The following is a 20,855-nucleotide window of genomic DNA, read 5'->3' as shown; positions in this document are numbered from 1 at the left end:
GAGATTTCTGTGCCTTGCTCTACAGCCAGGGTTTCCACAGAAGGAAATCAGCCAGGAGGCAATGGAGAGGAGTTTTCATACAGCAGGAAGGAATAAAAGCTTAACTCAGGGATTACAGTAAAAAATTAGAAAAATGGCACAACAGACCTCAGACAGCATTGGTGAAACTTTGGAATATCTCCAAGGTGCAAAGCAAATTCTTTGAGAGCTATAAAATGAAGAGAGGAGAAGCAAATAAGCTGTTTGAAACAAAATCAGGGTAACAAATACTTTACATTAATTAACAGCACCTTTCCATCATATTTCTCCATATTCACCTAAAATTATTCTAAAAAGGTATCAAAGTAGTGGAGATGCATTTAAATCCATTTCAATGCAAGCAGGGCAAGATTCAAGATCTCCTGAGAGCCTTTAACAGAATCTTAAAGCCAGCCCTGTGTCATTACAAATATTGTGGTTTCTGTCACAGTAGCCACCAGTGCTGCTAATAGAAATAGAGGTTGTGGGGAAAGGGAATGATGGTTTCCAGTGAAGTCAGTGGGAGTTTTCCAATCAGATAATTCTTAATTGAAAACCACCAGTTTTTTTGGTTTTTTTAACAGGAACTTTTGTAGAAATTTTCTTAGGGCTGGCAGGGGATTTCTAGTCAGAGTGGAAAGAGGCAGAAAGGAACCAAAGAACAGTTTGGTGTCTGGAGAATTTCTACAGCACGTGGTGAAGATCACATCCAACATCCCTCTCCAGGCTAACCTGCAGCAATGTGACCACAAAGTTCCCATTTCTGTCTCAAGCACAAGCTATTTTGGTGTGTCTTCCTTCTGGTTCCAAGTTTAAAAAAAAAAAAAATCCAACAAAAAACTTTTATACTATTTCCATGATGTCTCTTTCCATCTGTTATGATTTTTTTTTTTTAAATCCCCCATGCAAATGGTCCTCCAGCCTCTTCAGAATGAATCAGAAACCTCACTAATTAAAGGATACAGCCTAAATAAAAAGAGAACACACTTTAGGTCTACATTAGGAGCACTTCAAGCCATTTTCCACTGAAGATTGTACATATGTTTACTCAATTCAAGCTATTCATGAGTAGATATTTCACAAGAGGGAGGCAAAAGCATTATTCCTGAAAGGATTGCTTTGTAATATAGGATCTGTGATAAAGTCAAAAGGAAGCTTTTCTGGATGTGTTCCATCACTTGATGTTCAGGAAACCATTTTGTATGACACAAAGGATTAGGAAAAATAAGCTGCATGACATTTATTTTGTAATTTTAACATTAATATCTGTAGAAACATTTTATTGTCAGTACAAAAGTTAACAGATTTTAATACTTATTTTACCCAATTAAAAAAAAATTTAAAAAAACAAACCAAAAAAACAAACCAAAACCAAAACAAACACACCACCACATAAAACAGTGTAAATTGCATTCATATTCCATGGCCATATCTATGTGAGTGTTCTGAAAGAAAAAAATACAAGATTCTGTAAAAAAAAAAAAAGAAAAAAAAAAAAAGGTACAAACAACAGTGATATTCTAGCAGAGGCCAGTGCTATACCTACTGTTATGGAATGGTTCAGAAGGAAATACTGGAGTCAGCACGAATTAATCCCCTAAAAAGACGCTGATATTCCAATGGCAAGCTGTCATGATAAAAAACTTCTCTCTTTTTAACTTCAGTTACAATAGAGGGATAGTCTTAAAGGCAAAACTATCCAGGCCAAAAGGTCTGGAACCTATTATCCAGCTGAGGCAAGAGAATTGGAGATAATTTGATGCATGTGCAACTCAGGGTAGAAGCTCAGCTCCTTTTAGAGCAGCATGTTCTGCTGTGGTTATAGACAAACTCATGTCTTTCCTTACTTTAAGAACCTTCTTTAAAATGTTATCTCTTTTTCTTTTTTTTCTTTTTTTTTTTGGAGTGGAATGACTCTGCTTTTTGGCCATGGGAAACCTTGCTAAAGGGGTTAAATTGTTAAAGTGACAGGTATGGAGAATAAAAGATTTTCTTGTTAAAGGATTTGGTTTGGATAAGGATAATCATCTGACACTGCAGTTTTCAAACACAAATAAATCAAAAGTTTAATTCCCCCAAATTAGTTATATACTGTAAATATTTCTTCTCTTAAAGATCTGAAAACTAGTAAAGTCTGAGCAATATATCTACTAGTCCTCTGTGCTGCCTGCATAGAAATGCCATTTAAATTACAAAAACACAACAACCCTATAAACGATTAACTGTTTTGTACATTACCAATTAGTTAATAAATTAATGATATACCATTTTCCCTGAAAGCAAAGTATTTTCCACCTTTGGATGGTGAAAATTAAGAAATTCTGTGTAAGAACAGCATTTAGCAAATAGCTGTTAAAAAAGAGACTAATTTGCTAGGTGGATTGGGACATCCCTTTTTTAAATCAATACAAAAAATAATTCATTGTAAATATATATAATATATATTTATACATATTTTTGAATATATTTACATACATCCAGCACCTATATACTGCATTTGTGCTCTGTAAGTGTGTGCCAACATATATTTTCTCCAAATATTACAAAATAAACAAGAAAGGCAGAACCCAGAGTTTGCCTCAAGTCCAACTGGTCCATTGTACAAACAAAGTCTGTTGCAGCTCTCAGGAAGCCAGCAAACTGATAGCAATGGGTATCTAGACACAGCCCAACATTCTTCCTCCTTGGGAACATTTAAAAGTTCCAACTGATGAGAATCTTTACGTAGGTCCTGACTGCTTTCCTCCACGTCGGGCTTTTTTTTTTTTTATTTCTTTCCCGTTTCTTCTTTCCACTTTTTCCATCTTTTCTATGTACAAGCAGAAACATTAAGGTCCTGGAGAAAAGCTTGTTGTTTTGCATCCGGGTAGGTAGCTTGACATCCATGGTTTTTTGTCCCCCAGGTGATTTCTTTTTCATGTTTTCACACTGCCATTCATGTGCTGGTATTTGGGGAGACAAGGCTCGTAAGGCATGGGGTCAGGAGAGAACACAGAGTCATCCCCCGAGGAACATGAGCTCCTGGTGTCGGGGTAGCTGGGGGAATACTGTTCCAGAGGTCCACTCAGGTCCAGATACTCCTGTGGAAAAAAAGGAATAAAGTGCATTTTTAGCCAGTGAGCAGAACTGACAGTAAGGTGTCACCACTGCTCGGATTTTGGGAAGGAATGGTTCAGAGTGACGCTCACTGCTGTAAATCAACTGCCTTCAAAACTGCCTGGCTGCCTAAATACCTCATAAAACAAGGAGCTCGGATAGAGAAAGAAAAACCAAGCCAATAACACGGGATTTTCTGAAGTCCAACATCACCAGCATTAGCTGTGTCAGTGGGAATAAACATGGCAACCACATCAAAAGAGGACTTTTCACTCGCAATGATAAAAATGAAACTTCATCCTAAATAGAACCATTTTTCTTTAGCACATGGTAGTGATTTGGAGAGGGAAAGATGCTTCCAACTCTGTATTCCTTTGGTCACTTTGAGTATCTGTTTTATATTCTGTGATATTAAATTTGTGTTTCAACATGCAGTGGCATACGTGCAAAAAAGATCTGAAAGAAAAACAAAATCAAATTCACACGATTTGGGTTTTTTACACTACATATTTGTGTGCTGTGCATCCCAGAGTAGCCATGACCAAAGCAGTCATTAAAAAAGGAAATATCATCTGCTGAATCCAAGTTTTGGGTTAAAGCTCTTTTGCTAGAAACAACAGTTTTGGCAAGAGAATAAAGTTATTTTTCCCCTTGAAATGTTCCTTCTCTTTCAACTTCTAAAGGCAGCTGCATTCATTTAAATGCAATCTCTTCATTTGCTAAACCACAAGTTATGATCGCACTGACGAGACAAGTCTTCCACCTCAGTCAGTATTTTATGCTGCTGTGCATAAAATACTTTGGGGTAATTTAGTTCTTTGGCTAACATTTCTTTTTCAAGCCAGGAATTCAATCATTACCATCTTACAGTTAAAAAATGGTCACCATTTTAAAAGGAGGGCGTGGAATGCAAGTTTTAAAATGCTGGAAAATACAACAGGGAGCAAAAGAAGGGAGTTTGATCTATTGATTACTGATTATGTGGCTGCCCAGGTTTTTGGAAAATCCACGAGGGCAATCCTGATATGTATTTATGGTTAGTAAATAAGTCTTACCTGAGCAGAAATAATCAGACACTTTCTAAATAAATAAAAGAGGAAAGGATCCCAGCACTTGAAGAAACAGGGTTTTCCCAGGGGCTACCAGACATGGCTCAGCATATCATAAAATGTAACTCAGAGATGAATTCAGCACTGAAGATAGGATCCTTATCCTCTCTCCCACTAACCTATCCCATGTCAGTGGCCAGAGTCACATCAAGAGCCATAAGAACCAGGGTTGGTTCCTGGGGTTGATCAAACACCACGAGGCTGACTCCTGGTGACCTCTGCTCATGTGGCTCACAGACATATGGGAATGAGAGTCTTCTGGGGAAAAAAGACCAATAAAAACCAATAAAACCAATTAAAAATGCAATAAGTAATGATTCAACATGGAAAAGAGCAAGACATTACTATTTTAGCAGGAATCATTGCTTGCACAAATGCAGAAGAGATTACTGGCTGCCCCAGCAAACAGAGCTGTTGGGTAAAGCAGGCTGACCCTGAGCCCAGTGTGATTCTGGGGGGGAAAGGGAAAGTGCCAGTGAGGAGAGGAGAAGCAGAAGTGCTGTCACACTGAAGCCTGAAGGACCTGCACTTGAGGAAAACCACGCAGATGACACAAAATCAGGGATCTGACAAGCTGAGGAGGAAAATGGGACACGCTGGAGCTCTCAGGAGACTCCGAGATGACGACAGGCGATCAGGAACGCGAAACGTGCTGCGAAGACAAGTGGGATAATTTGCTTTCTATGTCCAGGGTAAATAGGACAAAAGCAATATCTGATGTTGAAAGATTAGAGATTAGGAAAACAAAGCAACAGGCTGTCAAGGGGCGATGCTGAAATCCAGCAGTGGAGATCTGTAAGGACAAGTTACATAAACATCTGTCAGCAATGACAAACGTATAGTGGGCTCTGCCACAGGCCCATCAGATGGACTGGATGTGTTCCTGAGCTTTTTCCAGACATTTCTCCTGTGATCCCAAGTCTGAAGTAATTTACATAACCCTAAAGGCCTTTTCAGGTTAACTTTGAGATCATTCCAGGTCTGTGAGCAGTACGGAATTGGGAAGGCATGACGGTTCAACACACGCACCAAAAAGAAAGCAATATCCTTTCCCAGGCTTGGAATTGCAGCCCAGAACCTCCCTCTTGAATTTGCAAACAGATTTGCAGTCCAAGCCACCCAGCACTCTGCAGTGGCAGCCAGCCCACCTCTGACTGGTCTTGAGAAATCATATATAAATGAGGCAGGAAAAGATGCAGGCAGTGCTGGATGAGGTGAAAATGGTAACAGGACACAGAGCTACAGCCATAATCCCACAGGGGGAGAATATTCCTGCCCCATCTCTGAGCCAGCCCTGAAGGCGCCACTTTTCAGAGTAAGCCTTAAAAACAGAACCCAGGTAAATTTTTAGCTGCTACTGAAGCCAAAGAATCTTTTTCAACCAGATTTACTTGGCAAATGACAATGATGAAAAATGCCATCTCTCTACTCAGGTTATTCTGTCATCTCCATTGTGTGCAGGCTTTCCCAGAGCTGCTCCATAATTTACTTTTTATTTCTCTGACTATTCTAAAAAATTAGGACATAATGTTGGGAGGCCACATAAAATGACTCAAATCTCTTTTCTTTCTACAAAGATGCAATAACAAACATGAAAATCTTATTTTGAAATGGTCAAATCAAGTAGTTGCAACTTTCCTGTATAACTGCTTTGTTCTTTCTTTGCTCCCATTAATCATTCCATTTAGCACAAGTAATAGGAGTTTGTAGAATATTTCTGGGACACCAAGTATTTTCTCTCAAAAGAAATTTCCACCAAAAGGATCAACATTTCCATCACTCGTGATTTCCCTCAAAGGTGCATGTGGTTTAGCGATAAGAGGACTGATTCCTGTGTGAATACCCTAATCAGTGCTAAAACTAATAATATCTCAGGCCTCTGAAAGAACACTGTTCAAATGAAACCTTTCTGCATTCACACATCCCAACCTGAAGCAGTGCTAGGCAGGACCTTTGGATAATTGGATGGCTGTTTGCACATCCCCCGTGGGTCCTCATTCCCTCCACAGAGAGCTATTTCAGTGAACCTCATTCACTCTCAGGCACGGAATCTGAAATCTGCCATTGTCGATTTTCTCCTCTTCTGACCTACATATCATGGCTGGGAATCAAACTGAGCCAGCAAATGAGAACCACCACGAACTCCTCATCTCTGCCTCACGTGCAATTCCTGCTGGAACACAAACACTGCCCCTCTACCTGCCCCACACAGCCCCTTGATGCTGCTGGGCTAAAAACACCCAGAGATGCAGCGAGAAACAAACACAAACTCCTCAAAGATGCGTTTCTTCTTAGTTACATAATTCAAGGCAGAATGGCAGGAGGCTGAGGATTTCACAGGATACATAGCTAAGCTGCGGGTAACCTCAGAGGACAATGACAAACAGAAGAAGTGAACTTGAGCAGGATTTCATAATTGCATAAATTCCATTTGTCTCCTGAACCATTTGTCCTGACCAGCAGCTTGGGGGGGGGGGGGAAACAATTTACCTACCTCATTAGTTGTGAGGGTGAGGATCCGATCCAAGTCCTCCACCAACTGTTTGAAAGTGGGTCTGTGAGAAGGCACAGCATGCCAGCAATCTCTCATCATCATATAGCTGTAAGAAATGCACATTTGCTGAGCTTAATTAAAATCATGCGTGCTCCTCACAAACCTTTTCGTGCACAGGCAGTGCTGCCCTTCTGGAGGAAAGCAGAGACACACGGAGCTCTACCCACAGACCTCTGAATCCCCAGATTTGGGCAACACTCCCTGCCCTCAGAGGGGCTTTCTGCTCCTGTCTCTCCCTTGCTCAAATAAATTACCTTTCCTGGGCTTGATTCTGTGGCCTTCTCAGCAATTTCAAAGGTATTAAATTACATATGTCAATTTTTTTTGCATGTTAGGGATTGCAGTCTTTGTGAAGAAATTAAAAGGGGGGGAAAAACCAAATATAGTTAGGATCTATATTGAAATATCAGAAATCACACTCCCCCCATTACCAGGAAAGAATGCTGTGTTAACACAGAAGTTCCCAGGTGTATTTTGTTGTGTACAAAAGCAGCCTGATGTACCTTACATTTGATTAGTGGTGTGTGCAACATTGATGAATCCCCATGTTAATAACATTACAATCAAACAATTATGGGTGTAAAAACCCTGGCAGAGACTGGCTTGTAGATGCTTTCTTCTTTTTGCAATAGGATCACAAACCTATTCCCCCACAAATACCCCCAATTGTAGCGTGGAGCACTTCTGAGTGTTTGATTCTCCTGGGGGTAGCATTAAAGACATGAATTCAGTACAGCTGAGTCCTTCAAACCCAGGACAGCAGAGGATTCTCCTTACAGCTCGTTGGTGCAGTTGGCAGGTTTGTCCATCCGGTGCCCTTCTTTAAGCAGCTTAAAAAGTTCCTCCACTGGGATTCCTGGGTAGGGTGACCCTCCTAACGTGAAGATCTCCCACATGAGCACACCAAATGACCAGCTGCAAACCAAAGGGAAAACTGCATCAGTAGATCTGCCTGGAAACTGAGGATTCCAATCTGAAATGCTTAAACCAGCCTGTGCCCAGGTGTGCCTGCCCAGAGCAGGACAGGGATCTGGGAAGACTCATGGACAGCACACAGAATGGGCACTGACCCCACCATGTTCCCAAAAACCCTCTTTGGCTCTGTCTGGTGTGCTCTGAGCACCCAGGGGGCTCCTGCCCAGCACTGCATCTTCACAGCTTAATGACTTACAGAGCACTCCCAGCTCAGCTCGGCTGCAATTATGTGGCAGGATATTTTGGAAAAAGCAGACTGTTCAAAACAAAAATATTTTGCATCACCATGCCTTTCTTTTTATTTTATTTTTTTTTCCCCTTTTCTTTTGTTGCTCCGTTCTGCTAGGAAATGAAAGGGGATAATTTTATTTTAAGCCAGTTTTGCTGCTCCATGCTGCCTGGCTGGCAAGCTGGGGCTGTGTGGCAGGCAGCTCTGCCAGGTGAGCACCAGCACAGAGCCCGTCTGGCTCCCCAGCTCTCTGCAGCTCCCCCAGCCCTGCAGCACAGGATTTTAGTAAACTGTTTGCACAAACTTACAATAATATTATCTTTAGCCATCTTCAAAGCCACCATGGGGCCAAGAGGCTCCAAGTCCCAGCACTGAAATCCTCATGCTCCCTGGCTGTGAGGAGCTCAGGCTGACTCTCAGCCCCGAGCCAGTGAAGTGGTTTACTTCACATTCACTTAAATATTTTGCCAAGATGTTATTTTAAAACACGAGTTTGATCCACCCTTAACCTGTGTATATAGTTTCCTTTGTAAATGATGCAAAGATTGCAGGAAACGCCTCAGTAAATGGTTTTGTCAAGGAGAGAACAGCTTGGAAAGTGCACTCAGGTTAAAAAGAGAGGAGATACTTTTTATTTTCTCCATCCTGCCCTTTTCCTTTTTAACCCTGCACTGACATGCATAACCTTTTGCACCTCTGCTGGGAAGCATCCAGCCCTTTACAGTTAACAGCCTCTCTTGGAGAAAGAAAAAACAGGATCTTCATCTGTATTGCATAAGAAATACACGTCTACTTCAAGCACAATGCACACAGCACTGTAATAGGAAGCAGAATAAGCCCTGAGCAGTTGCATCAGCCAGTGGCTCTGTGCACACATTAAAAGATTTTTGAAGTGTCAGACTCCAATGATTTTCTATTACATGAGAAGTACTGCTGGGAAGCAACAACACTTCTGAAAATCAGAGAAAAACTTTTCCAGCATACCCAGCCTGTGTTTTATTACACCGAGTCTTAGCACAGATTTTTATAAGAAGTTTTCAGGAACTTTCTTTTTTTTCCCCTTTCTTTCTCTCTCCATTTTCTTTTTTTTTTTTTCTTTTAACCTGAAGGAAGTCCAGAGTATGTCAAAAGCCAAGCAAATTAGATAGACTCTTTGTAGCTGCACATCCGTAAATAAGTTCAAGGGGGGAAACTTCCGCAGTGACAGAAGGAGGTTAGCATTTTCCACCTTTCATGTGCTTTGAAGCTGGGCAGATTAGTAACAGAGCACTGGTTAGCAGTCTACCATAAAATCCTCACTTTCTAAGGGCAAGTCCTGTTCCATCTATTAATATGTGAAGCAGAATGAAAAACTCTTAAAGGTAAAGGACAACAGCACAACACATTTGAAATACCCCAAACTTTAACGAACACGAAGCAAAACAAACCCCCTCCTTCCCACCCCCAAAATCCCACTGAAATCAGGCCACTTACACATCACTTTGGTGTGTGTAAACTCTGTCAAACAGAGCTTCTGGAGCCATCCACTTCACTGGAAGTCGTCCCTGTGAGTTTGGAGGGGAAGGGAAGAGAAATTAAAATGGCAGCAATTTACAGGATGATTTCAGCATCAATTTCTTTTTTTAAAGGATTAGTCGACTCTCTAAGAGCAGTCTGCTAATGCAAAACAGCACATAATTTACCTTTTAACATTTTCAGTCGGGAAATAGTAAAAATGGATATAAGAATTGAAAATAAAATTAAAAGCATTGAGAGTTCCCAAAAATTTCCCAGACTGAGTTCTCGGAGAATGATAGGGTAAGGAGATCAAAATCAAAAGTTATCATTCTGCTATGGCTCTTTAAGGACAAAAAAAACCCCACAATTAATAAACCTTTGAAAAAACAGGCTTGCCTGCAAAAATAAATTCATCACTAAACCGAAGAATTTTGTTTTCTTGTCCCTTTTGCAGTGACCCAAAGATCACAGTCAGTGCTGCCAGTGACTTTACACACACAGAGCCCAGGAATTGCACTAAGTCTGACATGGAGAAGGTTCAATTCCTTCCAGAGCTGCTGTACATGGTGGTTCTGGCTTTGGAAGCAGGCAGATATTACCATTAGAATGCCACTAATCACTTGGTGATTTCACAAATAAGCCACTTAACATGATTGTTAGTGATTAGTCATATTTACACATATCAAATTTGCAGAACTCAATGAGTTCCACAGAGTTCCCAACGAAATCCAAGCGCAGCTCAGCAGGATCTGAAGAGATCCCCTGGGGAGGTGGTGAGGAGTTCAAATTAGGCATCAATGCCACATCCAAGCTGTTTTATCCTCTTGATTTGGTACAGGTGAAGCAGCAGAGCAGTGAGAGTTCAGTACAAATCAATTTTCTCAACTTCCAGCCCCACTTTGAGATCACCACCATAACCTGTCCCTGGCAAAGGCAGAATGTGGCATCACCACAAGTAAACAGGATTTTTACTGTGGTTATTGCTGGCACTGTTTGCACAGTGTTTTTCAAGATCCTAGGCTGGGTACTAAACCAGCTGGAATCAACAGGAATATTTCCACTTATTTCAAATGACTGAGTCAAGGACACAATAAAAAAAGAAAAAAAAAACCCTTGCATTTTAGCATTTCTAATCCTACAATATGCAGCCTCTTTACTTATCTTTTTAACTAACTGTCACTGTAAGAGGGGACAGAAATGCTTATGTCCTTGATCCCTGCTTTTTGTCTGGGATGAAAAGTGAGGCTGCTGGACAAGAAACCCATTAAGTTTACAACCACAGCTCTGAAATAAATCATGGAAAGAAACACTTGTTTCCAGAGATTAAAAAACCATCCACTTACATTAGTAGTCTTTTTATAATAATCTATATTGTTGATGTCTCTGGCTAAACCAAAGTCTGCTATTTTCATGACATTGTTTTCCGTTACCAAAACATTCCTTGCAGCCAAGTCTCGATGGATGCACTGGGGAAAAAAAAAAAAAGAAAGAAGAAAAAAATAAACTGCTGCCCACTGAAATAAACTGCTGCAGAAGTGGAAGTGCTTTAACACCATTACTAAATCTCCTTTACAGATTTCAACCTAGATGACAAGGTGGGAAAGGCACACATTCACTGCAAGGTTGTGAAATGCAATTTTCCTAATTATTGCAATCCATGCCCTCAGCTGGTGTTTCCAATGACTCTAGGAAGTGTCTTAGAATATCCTGGTCTCCTCAACACTAATATTTTTGCTAAGGCTGAAAAGCTGGGTGGTGACTCAAGTTTTGCCAAGCATTTTGTGATCTGCTCTCTGTTACATGTGCCCAGGTACAGCTATTATTGCAGCTTCATTACAAATCCTGTTAATGAACATTTTTATTGCGTTGCTTCTCTTAAATTATATTGTCTCACCAGAGCTAAAACCTGACAGTCAGTCTGGATCAATGCAACCATTTTTAATATTAAAGATATTAATAAAACTGTCAACTTGATGTCTAGGGTGTGTATAATTACTTCAACCATGAGACTATAAAAATGTAATTCCGAAAAGGGAAAGAAAAAAAATCCAAAACAATCAGGGTTTGACTATTTGTTTTTAAGATAGCTTTAATACTGAAACTACACGTATTATCTCCTGAGAGATGTTTTCTTCATATCAGCATTATCCTGACACTGAGGGGACTCTGTGACTGCTCTGGATATTATTTCTGTGTTCAAGCAGCCTTATTATGGGTTGATATAAGGTGGCCATGGGGGCATGGTAAGAACTATTGCATTTGGAATCCCACCAGGATATTTTATTTATTTTCAAGTTAAATATATATAATTTTTCCCTGATTCAGCATCAGCAGTACTGTGGCAGCAGAAACATGGGACAAGCTTCCTACTTTTAAAAGCCATCCATTCACCTTTGGAACTGGGATACTGTTTTAAAGAACAACTGCTTGTAAGACAAAAACTTATAAGGCAAAGTGTAGGTGAACAAACATCACCTTTACCTTATTTTTCTTCTCTTTTTTGCAGAGTCTCAGAGAGCCACTTACTGGATTGAAATAACAAGAGCACTGCCCTTCTCCCAGTTAGTGTGTGATGGAACAGCAGGAGAAGAGCAGCTCTGTTATTCCTCCAGCTCAGTAAATGGATCCCCAAGGGGAGCAGAAGGGGTGAAACACAAACAGAAAGGGTGGGATATGTGGAGCACTGCAATGCACAGCTCTGCTCTCCCTCTGCCCTGTGCAAAGCCTCACATTCTGCCCAGCTCAGCACAGCACCAACCAAGTGCTTTTGCAAACAAGAAAAGGCTGCAGTGGCTCCTGGGAGTGTCCTGGAGCAGCACTTCAGAGCTCCTCAGGAGGACACTTGCTCTCAAGACTGGTGATCAAAAGATTTATGTTTTCCTTTCACATCAGCTCTGTTTTCTTGGGACATGGCTCCCTGCCAGGCAAGAGTTTCATTAATCTCATATGGAGAGATCCTGAGGTGTGGCACCTAATCAATAGCCCTGCTTTTCTCCATTAGAAGAGCTCTGCCTCACTGTCATGCAAGTCACCCTGTCGACCCTGCTGCGCTAAGATTTACTGCTTCAAAACAAAAGAATAAAAGCAAAATTAAACCTGGATTCCCTCTCTCCCCCAAGAAGGCAGAAAAAACACTAACAAAATCGTGACTCCACGCAACAGGAATGGAGGGTTACACTCAGCCCTGGTCTTTGGTTGCAAACAGCTCCATACTTGGGAGTTGACATGACTGGAAATCAGTATAAATCCCACTAACCACTCTCCACACCCTGCAGGAAGTACCTATTGTTATCTGCTGCTCTGGTTGAGCCTTTGGGTCCAAACACCACCCAGAGCATCCAGGATTGCTCGTCCACCAAGCCACAATGTGTTTACAAAGTTGGTTCTACAGGGCTATTTAAGGTTTCATAACTATAATTTAATCAAAATGCTGGTTAAAAAGAAATGTTTGAAGACAGGTTTTAGAAATAAGTGCCTGGGAACACTTGGTAAACTCTTTTAACAGCCCACTCTCCTGAAAATATCAGTTTTAAGTCAAATGCATAATTTAAGTGACTAATACACTCCATTTATTTTTGCCTCTTCTGCCCACTATTTCTGCTGTGGTTTTTTCTCAACTCTGCCCGTTGTTATTCTGTAAATCCTTTCAGCCACCGATTTCATTTGTCTTACATCTCTGTGTTACAGGATTTGGTTCATTTGACTGGAAACAGAAGGCAAGCAGAGCCTGCTGCCTCATGGGTGGAGCAATGTGACTTGTGTAATCAAGTGACCACCTGTGCTTATGGCTTCAAACTGCAGATATGTGCACAGTATTTACTTTAAATGACCCCCTCTGGGCCTCATTTCAGCAATATTGCTAAACAAAGATGGAAAACCTCGAGTGTATGAATTTTCCCACCAATCTGCAGGAGTGTGGATCATACAACATGTTGAGAAATCTCCTTCTCCTGGTAAACTCTTACACGAGACGAGAACAAAATCAAACTAAAAAAAAAAATGCAATATTCGTTCAGTTCCACCTACTTTTTGGGAAGCCAGGTACTCCATGCCTCGTGCCAGCTGGTAGGTGCAGGACACCAGGTCCTTGAAGGTCATCTGCTCCTCGGGGACCCTGTTGATGTCGAAGGAATACTCCATCCCCGGCGGGCGCCGAGCGCGCAGGTATTCCCGCAGGTTCCCCTTGGAGGCATACTCCACTATCACGTACAAAGGACCTTGGGATGAGCAGAATCGTGGGGAAAAGCAGGGTCAGGTCCCAGGGGAAAACGTTTTTTAAGGAAAAAAAAGGCTTAAGCGCTCTGTAATAAATTAACTGAATCAATAAAATGGAGAAGCGGTAAGCACCGCTTGGAAAAAAAACGAAAAGGTTTGGATATGGGGAAGTGGCTGCCCAAAGCTCCACAGCAGGAGAGTGGCAGAGCTACAATTAGTGGCTTAAAGTAGCTAAACCCTGCCCCAGTTCCTTTCAGACCACGTCATGTACTAAAAACCAAACATTTTCAATCAAAAACTATCACTGTATCTCAAAGGGAAAGCTCTTCTTAATTTTTTTTTTAATTTCCAGAGTTTTATGCCATTCTGCATCACTTCATGCGAGATAATTAGCTTTTCCAGGAGTAAAAGTGCTCAATTCAGACTCGTGGGGTGCAAGCTCTCCGAAAGCAGGGCTGACAATTCAGAACAGCAGACATGGGTAAAGGCCTTGCAAAAGGTCATTTGCTCCTTACAGCAAAGGATTAGAGTTTTCATATGATATAGGACCCTTTCTCATATTAAGGCTGCAACTATAATGAGAAACAGAAGTTAAAATATTGCTGTTAAGCTAGAGAAATACCTAAAAATCCTATCACGGCATGACTGCTTCCTTAAAACCTCTTGAAAAATTATGATTAATGAGACTTTCACAGACCTGTTGGAAAGTCCTGGTTTACTTTCTTTTCTCTACTCACCATCCTGGGTACAGGCTCCAAGAAGATTGATGATATTTTTATGCTTCCCAATCATCTTCATCATCTCCATCTCTGACACCAGGTCAGACAGATCTTTTTCTGTAGCATCATCTGTAGAAGACACAGGTTCAGTTCATATTTTTTTATTGTGCCAGCCGGAGCTCCAGTAAGGCTCATCAAGTTGGTGTAAAATATGTGTGACTCAAAATGCAGAATATGGGATTTGTTTTCCAGTTTCCACTGCACATCATATATTATGTTTTAATAAAAAGTAGTTTCAGCCTCTTTGGTGGACTGACCAACTCTCCAGTGTTATATGTAAAGAGGCAGCACAGCAATATCAGACATAAAAAAGTTGTCCTTAGCTATCCAACCTCCAATAACTTTCCTGCAAACTAGCCTTACAATAAATTCACAATAAATAGGCACCAACCACCTGGACTGCACAGGCTCAGCTCTACGCAAGGATAGCCCCTGACACGAAATAAACTAAAAGCAGAGCGACCCACACGATGCTAACACATCTCCTGGCTCCCAAATCCGCCCTGCTCAAGATAAACAGGCTGTCAAGGGTGCAGATTTACACCCCAAACTGCTGAAGGCTGAGGTCAGCTATGTGCTCTCTGACCCTCCCACAACGATGACAGAGTTCAGATGCCACAAAAGAAAACTCTGTGGATGAAAGCTGCCACATCGCCCCTTCTGATCCCTAATCACCCAATTTTCTTACCTTTCAACATCTTCACTGCCACGGTCACTGCCTCTTTGGGTCTGTCCTTGTCAATCCCCACCGCCTCGGCCATGACCACTTGCCCAAAGCAACCTTCTCCCAGGGGTTTGCCCAGCGTCAGCCTGGAGGTGCAAACAGCACATTAACACACAGCATCTGCTGAGGGGATGCAGCCAGTGAAATTCCAGGGCTAAATATAAAAACATTTCACCACCTCGCTGTGGAGTGAGGCGTTTATCACATGGAACCAATAAGGCTCTGGGTGAGTGTTGGTTTCCATTTGTTTTCTTAGGGATGCTGGAGTGAGCATCTCAGACAGGCACATCAGCCACTAAACCCAGCTTTAAAGCTCTCCTCAAGGCTCTACTTGATGGCTTGTGGGGAGACACAGTGTGGAGGGGCAGAGCTTTCAGAGAGCATCAGACTGGAATCCAGGAGCAGCCAGCAGTGGGGCAGTTTTTCTTGTCACTGCAACATGGCTTGACTTTCCATGGTCAACAGGAGGATGTCACAAATATCACAGATGGAGGGACTCAGAAGCATGGACATCCACCTTCCACCATGAAGTACAGGGAGAGGTTGTCACACCATCAGTAAAAATGTCAGACCAGGGCAAAGTGATTTGAAACACCCCTGATCTGCTTGGGGTTTCAAATCCCTGCACAGGGCAGGAGTGAGGTGACTTCCAAGCCAGCTCCCTCTGTCACACGTGGGCTCTGCCTGGGTGAGAATTCCTCATGCTGTTTTGGACTGGTTTCTAAAGCAAACGCAAGTTTAAAAAGGTGCAAAGACTGAAGGGCAGCATATGCTATGCTGAGGTCATCCTGCGTTTTCTCCAGAAGTAAAACTGAATTTAGGGTCTTGGCAGAGAACAAACATTTGCATTGGAAACTGGTTAATTTATGTGCTATTGCCCTGCTAGGACCAAAGTAACAAACCCCTCATTGTGTGCCTGCTGCCCCCCAGCCTCATAAACTGCCTCTAAATAGCCTCCTTTCATTGCAAATCTGCTCCACCTCCATTTGTGCTGAACGCTGGGTTTAAATGTTTAGCAACTCTAAAATTTTCCGCATTTAGTGAATCCCTCCAGGGCAGGGGCTGACAGGAGCACATATAGAGGCCCCCACTGTTGACTAGAATGCTGCAGGTGGCAATTACAGCCTTTTACTCTAGCTTTCAGCTAAATCAATAAAATAATTTCCAGAGCAGTTGTCAGAAGGTTCAACATTAGTTCTTCTATTCAAAAGTTCCAACCCGGAACTTTCAAAGAGAACTGTCCATGATTAAAGGTGTTATTTTCTCAAAGCCACCTAGAGACTTCTTAAAGATAGTACTAACTCAGATAAATAATCATGGTTCTATCTGTGTCACCATTATCTCTCTTCTGCATCTCTTTTTTATATTAATAAATATGGTTACAGTTTTAATTAGATTATTCAAAAGCTCATTTTGCATGTTAGTCAACAGACTTTGAAGAAAATATCATGTAGCCACATGGATTTGAATATATCAAAATTCAGTACACTCTGCTTGAAACCGAATACTCTTAAGCCACAGAAGTTGTACATACATGCACACAACATGCAAAATATTCCCCTAAATTAAAAATAATCATCTCCATTATTACAGGTTAATAGAAAACCAACACCAAATCCTACCCAGAGACCAGACAAAAAGAAAAAATTGTCTAATAGCATAATCTAGACTTTTTCTATCTTCTACATGATATTGTATTACCTGTTTTTAAAATATTAATCAATTAAGTTGAAGACTAAGAAACACGGTTTAATGTTAAGTGGTATTGCTTGGGGAAATCTCAACTGCCCTTCAATGCTTGTTGGTGAATACTTTTCCCAGTCTAGATCATACCTAATTTTCCTAATTTTTTTTTAACAGAGGAGTTACATTTCAGCAGGGTATCTAAAAACCTGCAAGAAATCTGAAAATAAAATTGGAACGGCAGGCAGAAAAAATTTAGTTTCCATTTAACCAAACTGCTTTCATATAATTGAATTGAATCTTGATCTTCAGAGGAGCTCCAGGTAGCTGAGATTTTTCTTTAAACTACAGAAACCCTGGGAGACACGAGGAGAGATGCTTCCTTCCCCATACTCTGCCAGATTATCCAGCTATGAAGCAGTGGTGTCAGGGGAAACAGGAACGTACTTATCTCGTGGGAATTCCCACTTGGGGTCCTCTGGCAGCTCATACTCTGACACTCCTGCCAGCATGGGGGCATCAGCCGTGGAGGAGAGGCGAGTGGTGATCCTCACCAGGGGCGTGTTGGAGTTCATGGAGGAGCTCGAGTCAGCCGACACCTGCGGTTCCAATGCAAGATGCAACAGGGGAAAAGAAGATGGAGATGTAATCTTGGCCCAAAATCTCAGAACCAACCACCAGTACTTGATACCAAGCCAGCTCAGAACAGTGGTGTTGGGAAGTGGTTGAATCTACAGTCTTGGTTCTGGTGTTTTGTTCTCACATTTAGCCTCCCCTGTGAGCACAATACTGACTAATTGCTGCCAAGGCTGTAAGTCTGTCCCATAAACCAAAAACCATGTAAGTTTGAAATATACTCCCTCAGAAAGTATTTTTGTTTATCACATTAAGATTTTTCAATCAGTTGCCACTATTTACATCACTACCCTCAGCTATCAAGTGGGCATCTTACACCATGGGCAAAGGTGATCAATACATTCTCTTCTTGCACTCCTAGCTGTCCAGGTCACCATGACTTTTCCCAAATCAGTACACAATCAGGTGGAACTCCAGCTCTTCTCCCAAGGAAAAGGCAATAGCACAAGAGGAAACAGCCTCCAGGGGAGGTTTGGATTGGATATCAGAACAGCTCCTTCAGTAGATGGACTGTCAGGCATTGCAACAGGCTGCCCAGGGCAGTGATGGAGTCACCACCCCTGGAGGGATTTAAAAGATACGTAGATGTGGCATTTGGGACAGTGGTGACCTTGGCAGGGTTTGCATTTGGACTCAACGATCTTAAAGGTCTTTTCCAACCTATATGATTCTATTATTCTCTGTTTTCCAAGCACTCAATAGTCATCAAAAAGCTATCACAATACTTCAGTTTTTAATTAACTACATTTTTGCTAAAGATTCTACAGGAAACGTGGGGAAGAGCTCCTAAAAATAACTCAGTTTTGAAAAGCTGGAGCGTGATTCCTCATCAGCCCCAACATTTTCCTTAGAATATCAAAGGTACTTATTGATAAATGTTCTGAAAAAGGAAGCAGCTGTTCCATCCGTGAAACAGAATCTGTTTTGGTGAGATTCTTCTACAAGGCTCTTCCCTCAAGCCTGCAAGCAGCAGCCTGACATCTGCTGACCTCGGAGTTTCGAGTGCATAAAAATAAACACAAAATACAAATGCTTGTATTGCCAGTCTCCCCCTCCTGAGTGTGAATCCTCCTTCTCTCTTCAGGCCATGATTGTCTCAGCCAAACCCAAATCCGGTGGCAAAGCTGGGGTGAAGGTTTCACAAAGCCACCAGTGGCACCCATCCTCACACCAGGCAGCAGGAGGTTCTTCTCTTGGACCCAGCTGGAAGCCTGGAGCACCTAAATCCTCATCACCTGGATGAGGATCAACTTTCACACCAGGTTTGCTTATGTAAAATGTCACCAGGTTACAGTTTCGTTCCACAAGTCTTTGATTAAAAAAAGTATCTTCTTAAAACCAGAGATTAAGAGAGGAAAGAGGTTTCATAGGGGAGGAAATGTTAAGGATTGCTATCAAAAAATTAATCTTGGTAACCAGATCTGCAGCTGACAGAGCTTTCCTGGTATCAGAAACAGCTCCTGCACTCAAGATGTGGTGTCCATGGAATGAGAGAGCAAAGCTGCACAAACACAAGGCCACCATTCAAAAAAGAAAGGTGAACTGCTTCCCCCTCATTCGTCCCACCATGGTGAATGCTAATATTTACTTTCAGCAAATAGAAGTACCTGGCACGTTCCTCTAGGAAAATAAATCCAGTGACCACTTGGGATACAAACAGAAAAGTACTATCAAGGCAGACTATGGAGCTGGAAATAAATCAGTGAGTGAATACTGAATGGAGTCCTGAGAGAGAGATGCTGCCATGCCCAGCAGAGGGGAACTCACCTGCTGGACAAGGCAGCACGAGAACCAGGGCTGGAATCTGAGCTGCTTTTTTTCATGCTCATTTTCATTATTTTATTACATTTGAAAATGATGCTTCATGAAATAAAAGCAGCTCAGCACAAAGAAATGTGCAAATCTCCAGGAACAATGTGGCAGCTCCTCTGCCCCAAGCCCAGCTTTCCTGAATTCCATTTTTCTGTTATTTCTGGCTTCCATTTTTTCATCTCTCACCACAAACCAGCTCTTCTCCCATATTTCCAAAATCCACTTACTATTCTCCAGTCATTCTACCAAGATCTTTATTCAAGTCTTGAGTCTTACAACAATTAACATTGCCTTTAGTTTTGTGCCTGTTTTTGTCATTAAAGCCACTGTTTTCAAGGGATATCAGGAAGGCATGAATGTGAAGTTACAAAATTTAGGAATCTTATATATCAGAAATGGTCCAAAATGTTCTGGGTCTTGTTTTTTTTTTTTCCCCATGAATACAATTATTGTATTAGACACTGTTTGGATCTCTTCCAGAGTTTCATCTTTTCACTAGTTTTTACACTCACCTCAGTCTGGTTAAAGCCTATAAACTTAAACTTGCAATAAACTGCAATACTCTGGTGATGTGTTTTAAACACAAAGGTTAAACAGCAATAATGTACAGAAAAAAAAAACAGATTAAAGGCTCTGCCAGTTTTCCTTTTAACACTACTGCACATGTTTACTTCACAGAAGAACTGTGTGATGGTTCAGAGATGCTGGAGGTAACCAAAGTGCATTAACATGGGCAGGAATGATGAGAAATCCAGAGGAAAACTACTCCATGTCTGGGAGAAGACAAATGGACTGCACTCCCAGGGAATATTCTCCTGACTGATTAACTGGAGCAGTACAAGGAGTTACAGGAGCTCAAGGGCTATAAAAATCTGCTCCAGAAAAGATGAAGCCAACCCAGCCTGGCCTGTGGCTGGGGGAGATTTTCTGTTTCAAAATGGCCTTTCACCTTCCCTGCAATAATAAAGAATTAACCTTTGATCTCATCCCTCGAGCATCTTTTTTCACTGCCTTGGAGCACACTTTAAAAGAGTGAGGAAAACCCTGCCTATTCCAAGGTCAGGAGACATGGTCAGCTTTAATCTCCACTTAAGGAGCAGCATATAGGAAAAGCCTTTTTCCAGCTTGCCACTTGCAGCACTGCTCTCCAACCCCTCACCATGCAGGTGAATTAGACACCTTGGGGCTGTCACTCAGTGTGGTGACAGTGGTGACACCTGTCTGAAGGGATGGCACTGCACTAGGGAGGGATTTGGAGTGCTTGATTACAGAAAGAAAGGCGAAAGTCAGCTTGAATTGAGCAGAGCACTGAAAGGACCATTATGGTAAGTGTTAACCTCAACAGGAAGGCAGAGCTCTGCCAGAAAATATTCCTTGTGTGACTCCTTTGTGCTCTGAGCAGGCAGAAGTGAGAACAGCACCAGCCTCAGACAGACCTTTAGCTCCATATCTGCACTTGAGAAGGGGAAAAGCCCACTGCATCCAAACCTCACCCATCAGTGCATGATTATATCCCCATTTTAACTCC

At 41.7% G+C, this 20,855-nt stretch overlaps 1 protein-coding gene across 8 annotated transcripts in view; it reads right to left on the bottom strand.

The window, feature by feature from the left end:
• Nucleotides 1–1,500: 1,500 nt before the first annotated feature.
• Nucleotides 1,501–20,855, bottom strand: part of FGFR2 (fibroblast growth factor receptor 2) — a 78,964-nt gene continuing 59,609 nt past the window's right edge. For all 8 annotated transcript variants that reach the window (XM_085064690.1, XM_085064691.1, XM_085064688.1 and 5 more), the window contains 9 exons: nt 17,327–17,478; nt 15,161–15,282; nt 14,431–14,541; nt 13,505–13,695; nt 10,822–10,944; nt 9,455–9,525; nt 7,555–7,692; nt 6,718–6,823; nt 1,501–3,098 (listed from right to left, as the gene is read on the bottom strand). In XM_085064690.1, the coding sequence (XP_084920816.1) occupies nt 2,934–3,098; nt 6,718–6,823; nt 7,555–7,692; nt 9,455–9,525; nt 10,822–10,944; nt 13,505–13,695; nt 14,431–14,541; nt 15,161–15,282; nt 17,327–17,478 (1,179 nt within the window). In that variant the 3' untranslated portion in view covers nt 1,501–2,933. The remainder of the gene's footprint in view (nt 3,099–6,717; nt 6,824–7,554; nt 7,693–9,454; nt 9,526–10,821; nt 10,945–13,504; nt 13,696–14,430; nt 14,542–15,160; nt 15,283–17,326; nt 17,479–20,855) is intronic.

This window comes from Lichenostomus cassidix, chromosome 6, assembly GCF_008360975.1.
Source record: "Lichenostomus cassidix isolate B80296 chromosome 6, HeHo_3.0, whole genome shotgun sequence".
Lineage (NCBI taxonomy): Eukaryota > Metazoa > Chordata > Aves > Passeriformes > Meliphagidae > Lichenostomus > Lichenostomus cassidix.
The sequence above is the reverse complement of the archived record's forward strand: the minus strand, read 5'-3'. Positions and strand labels throughout refer to the sequence as shown.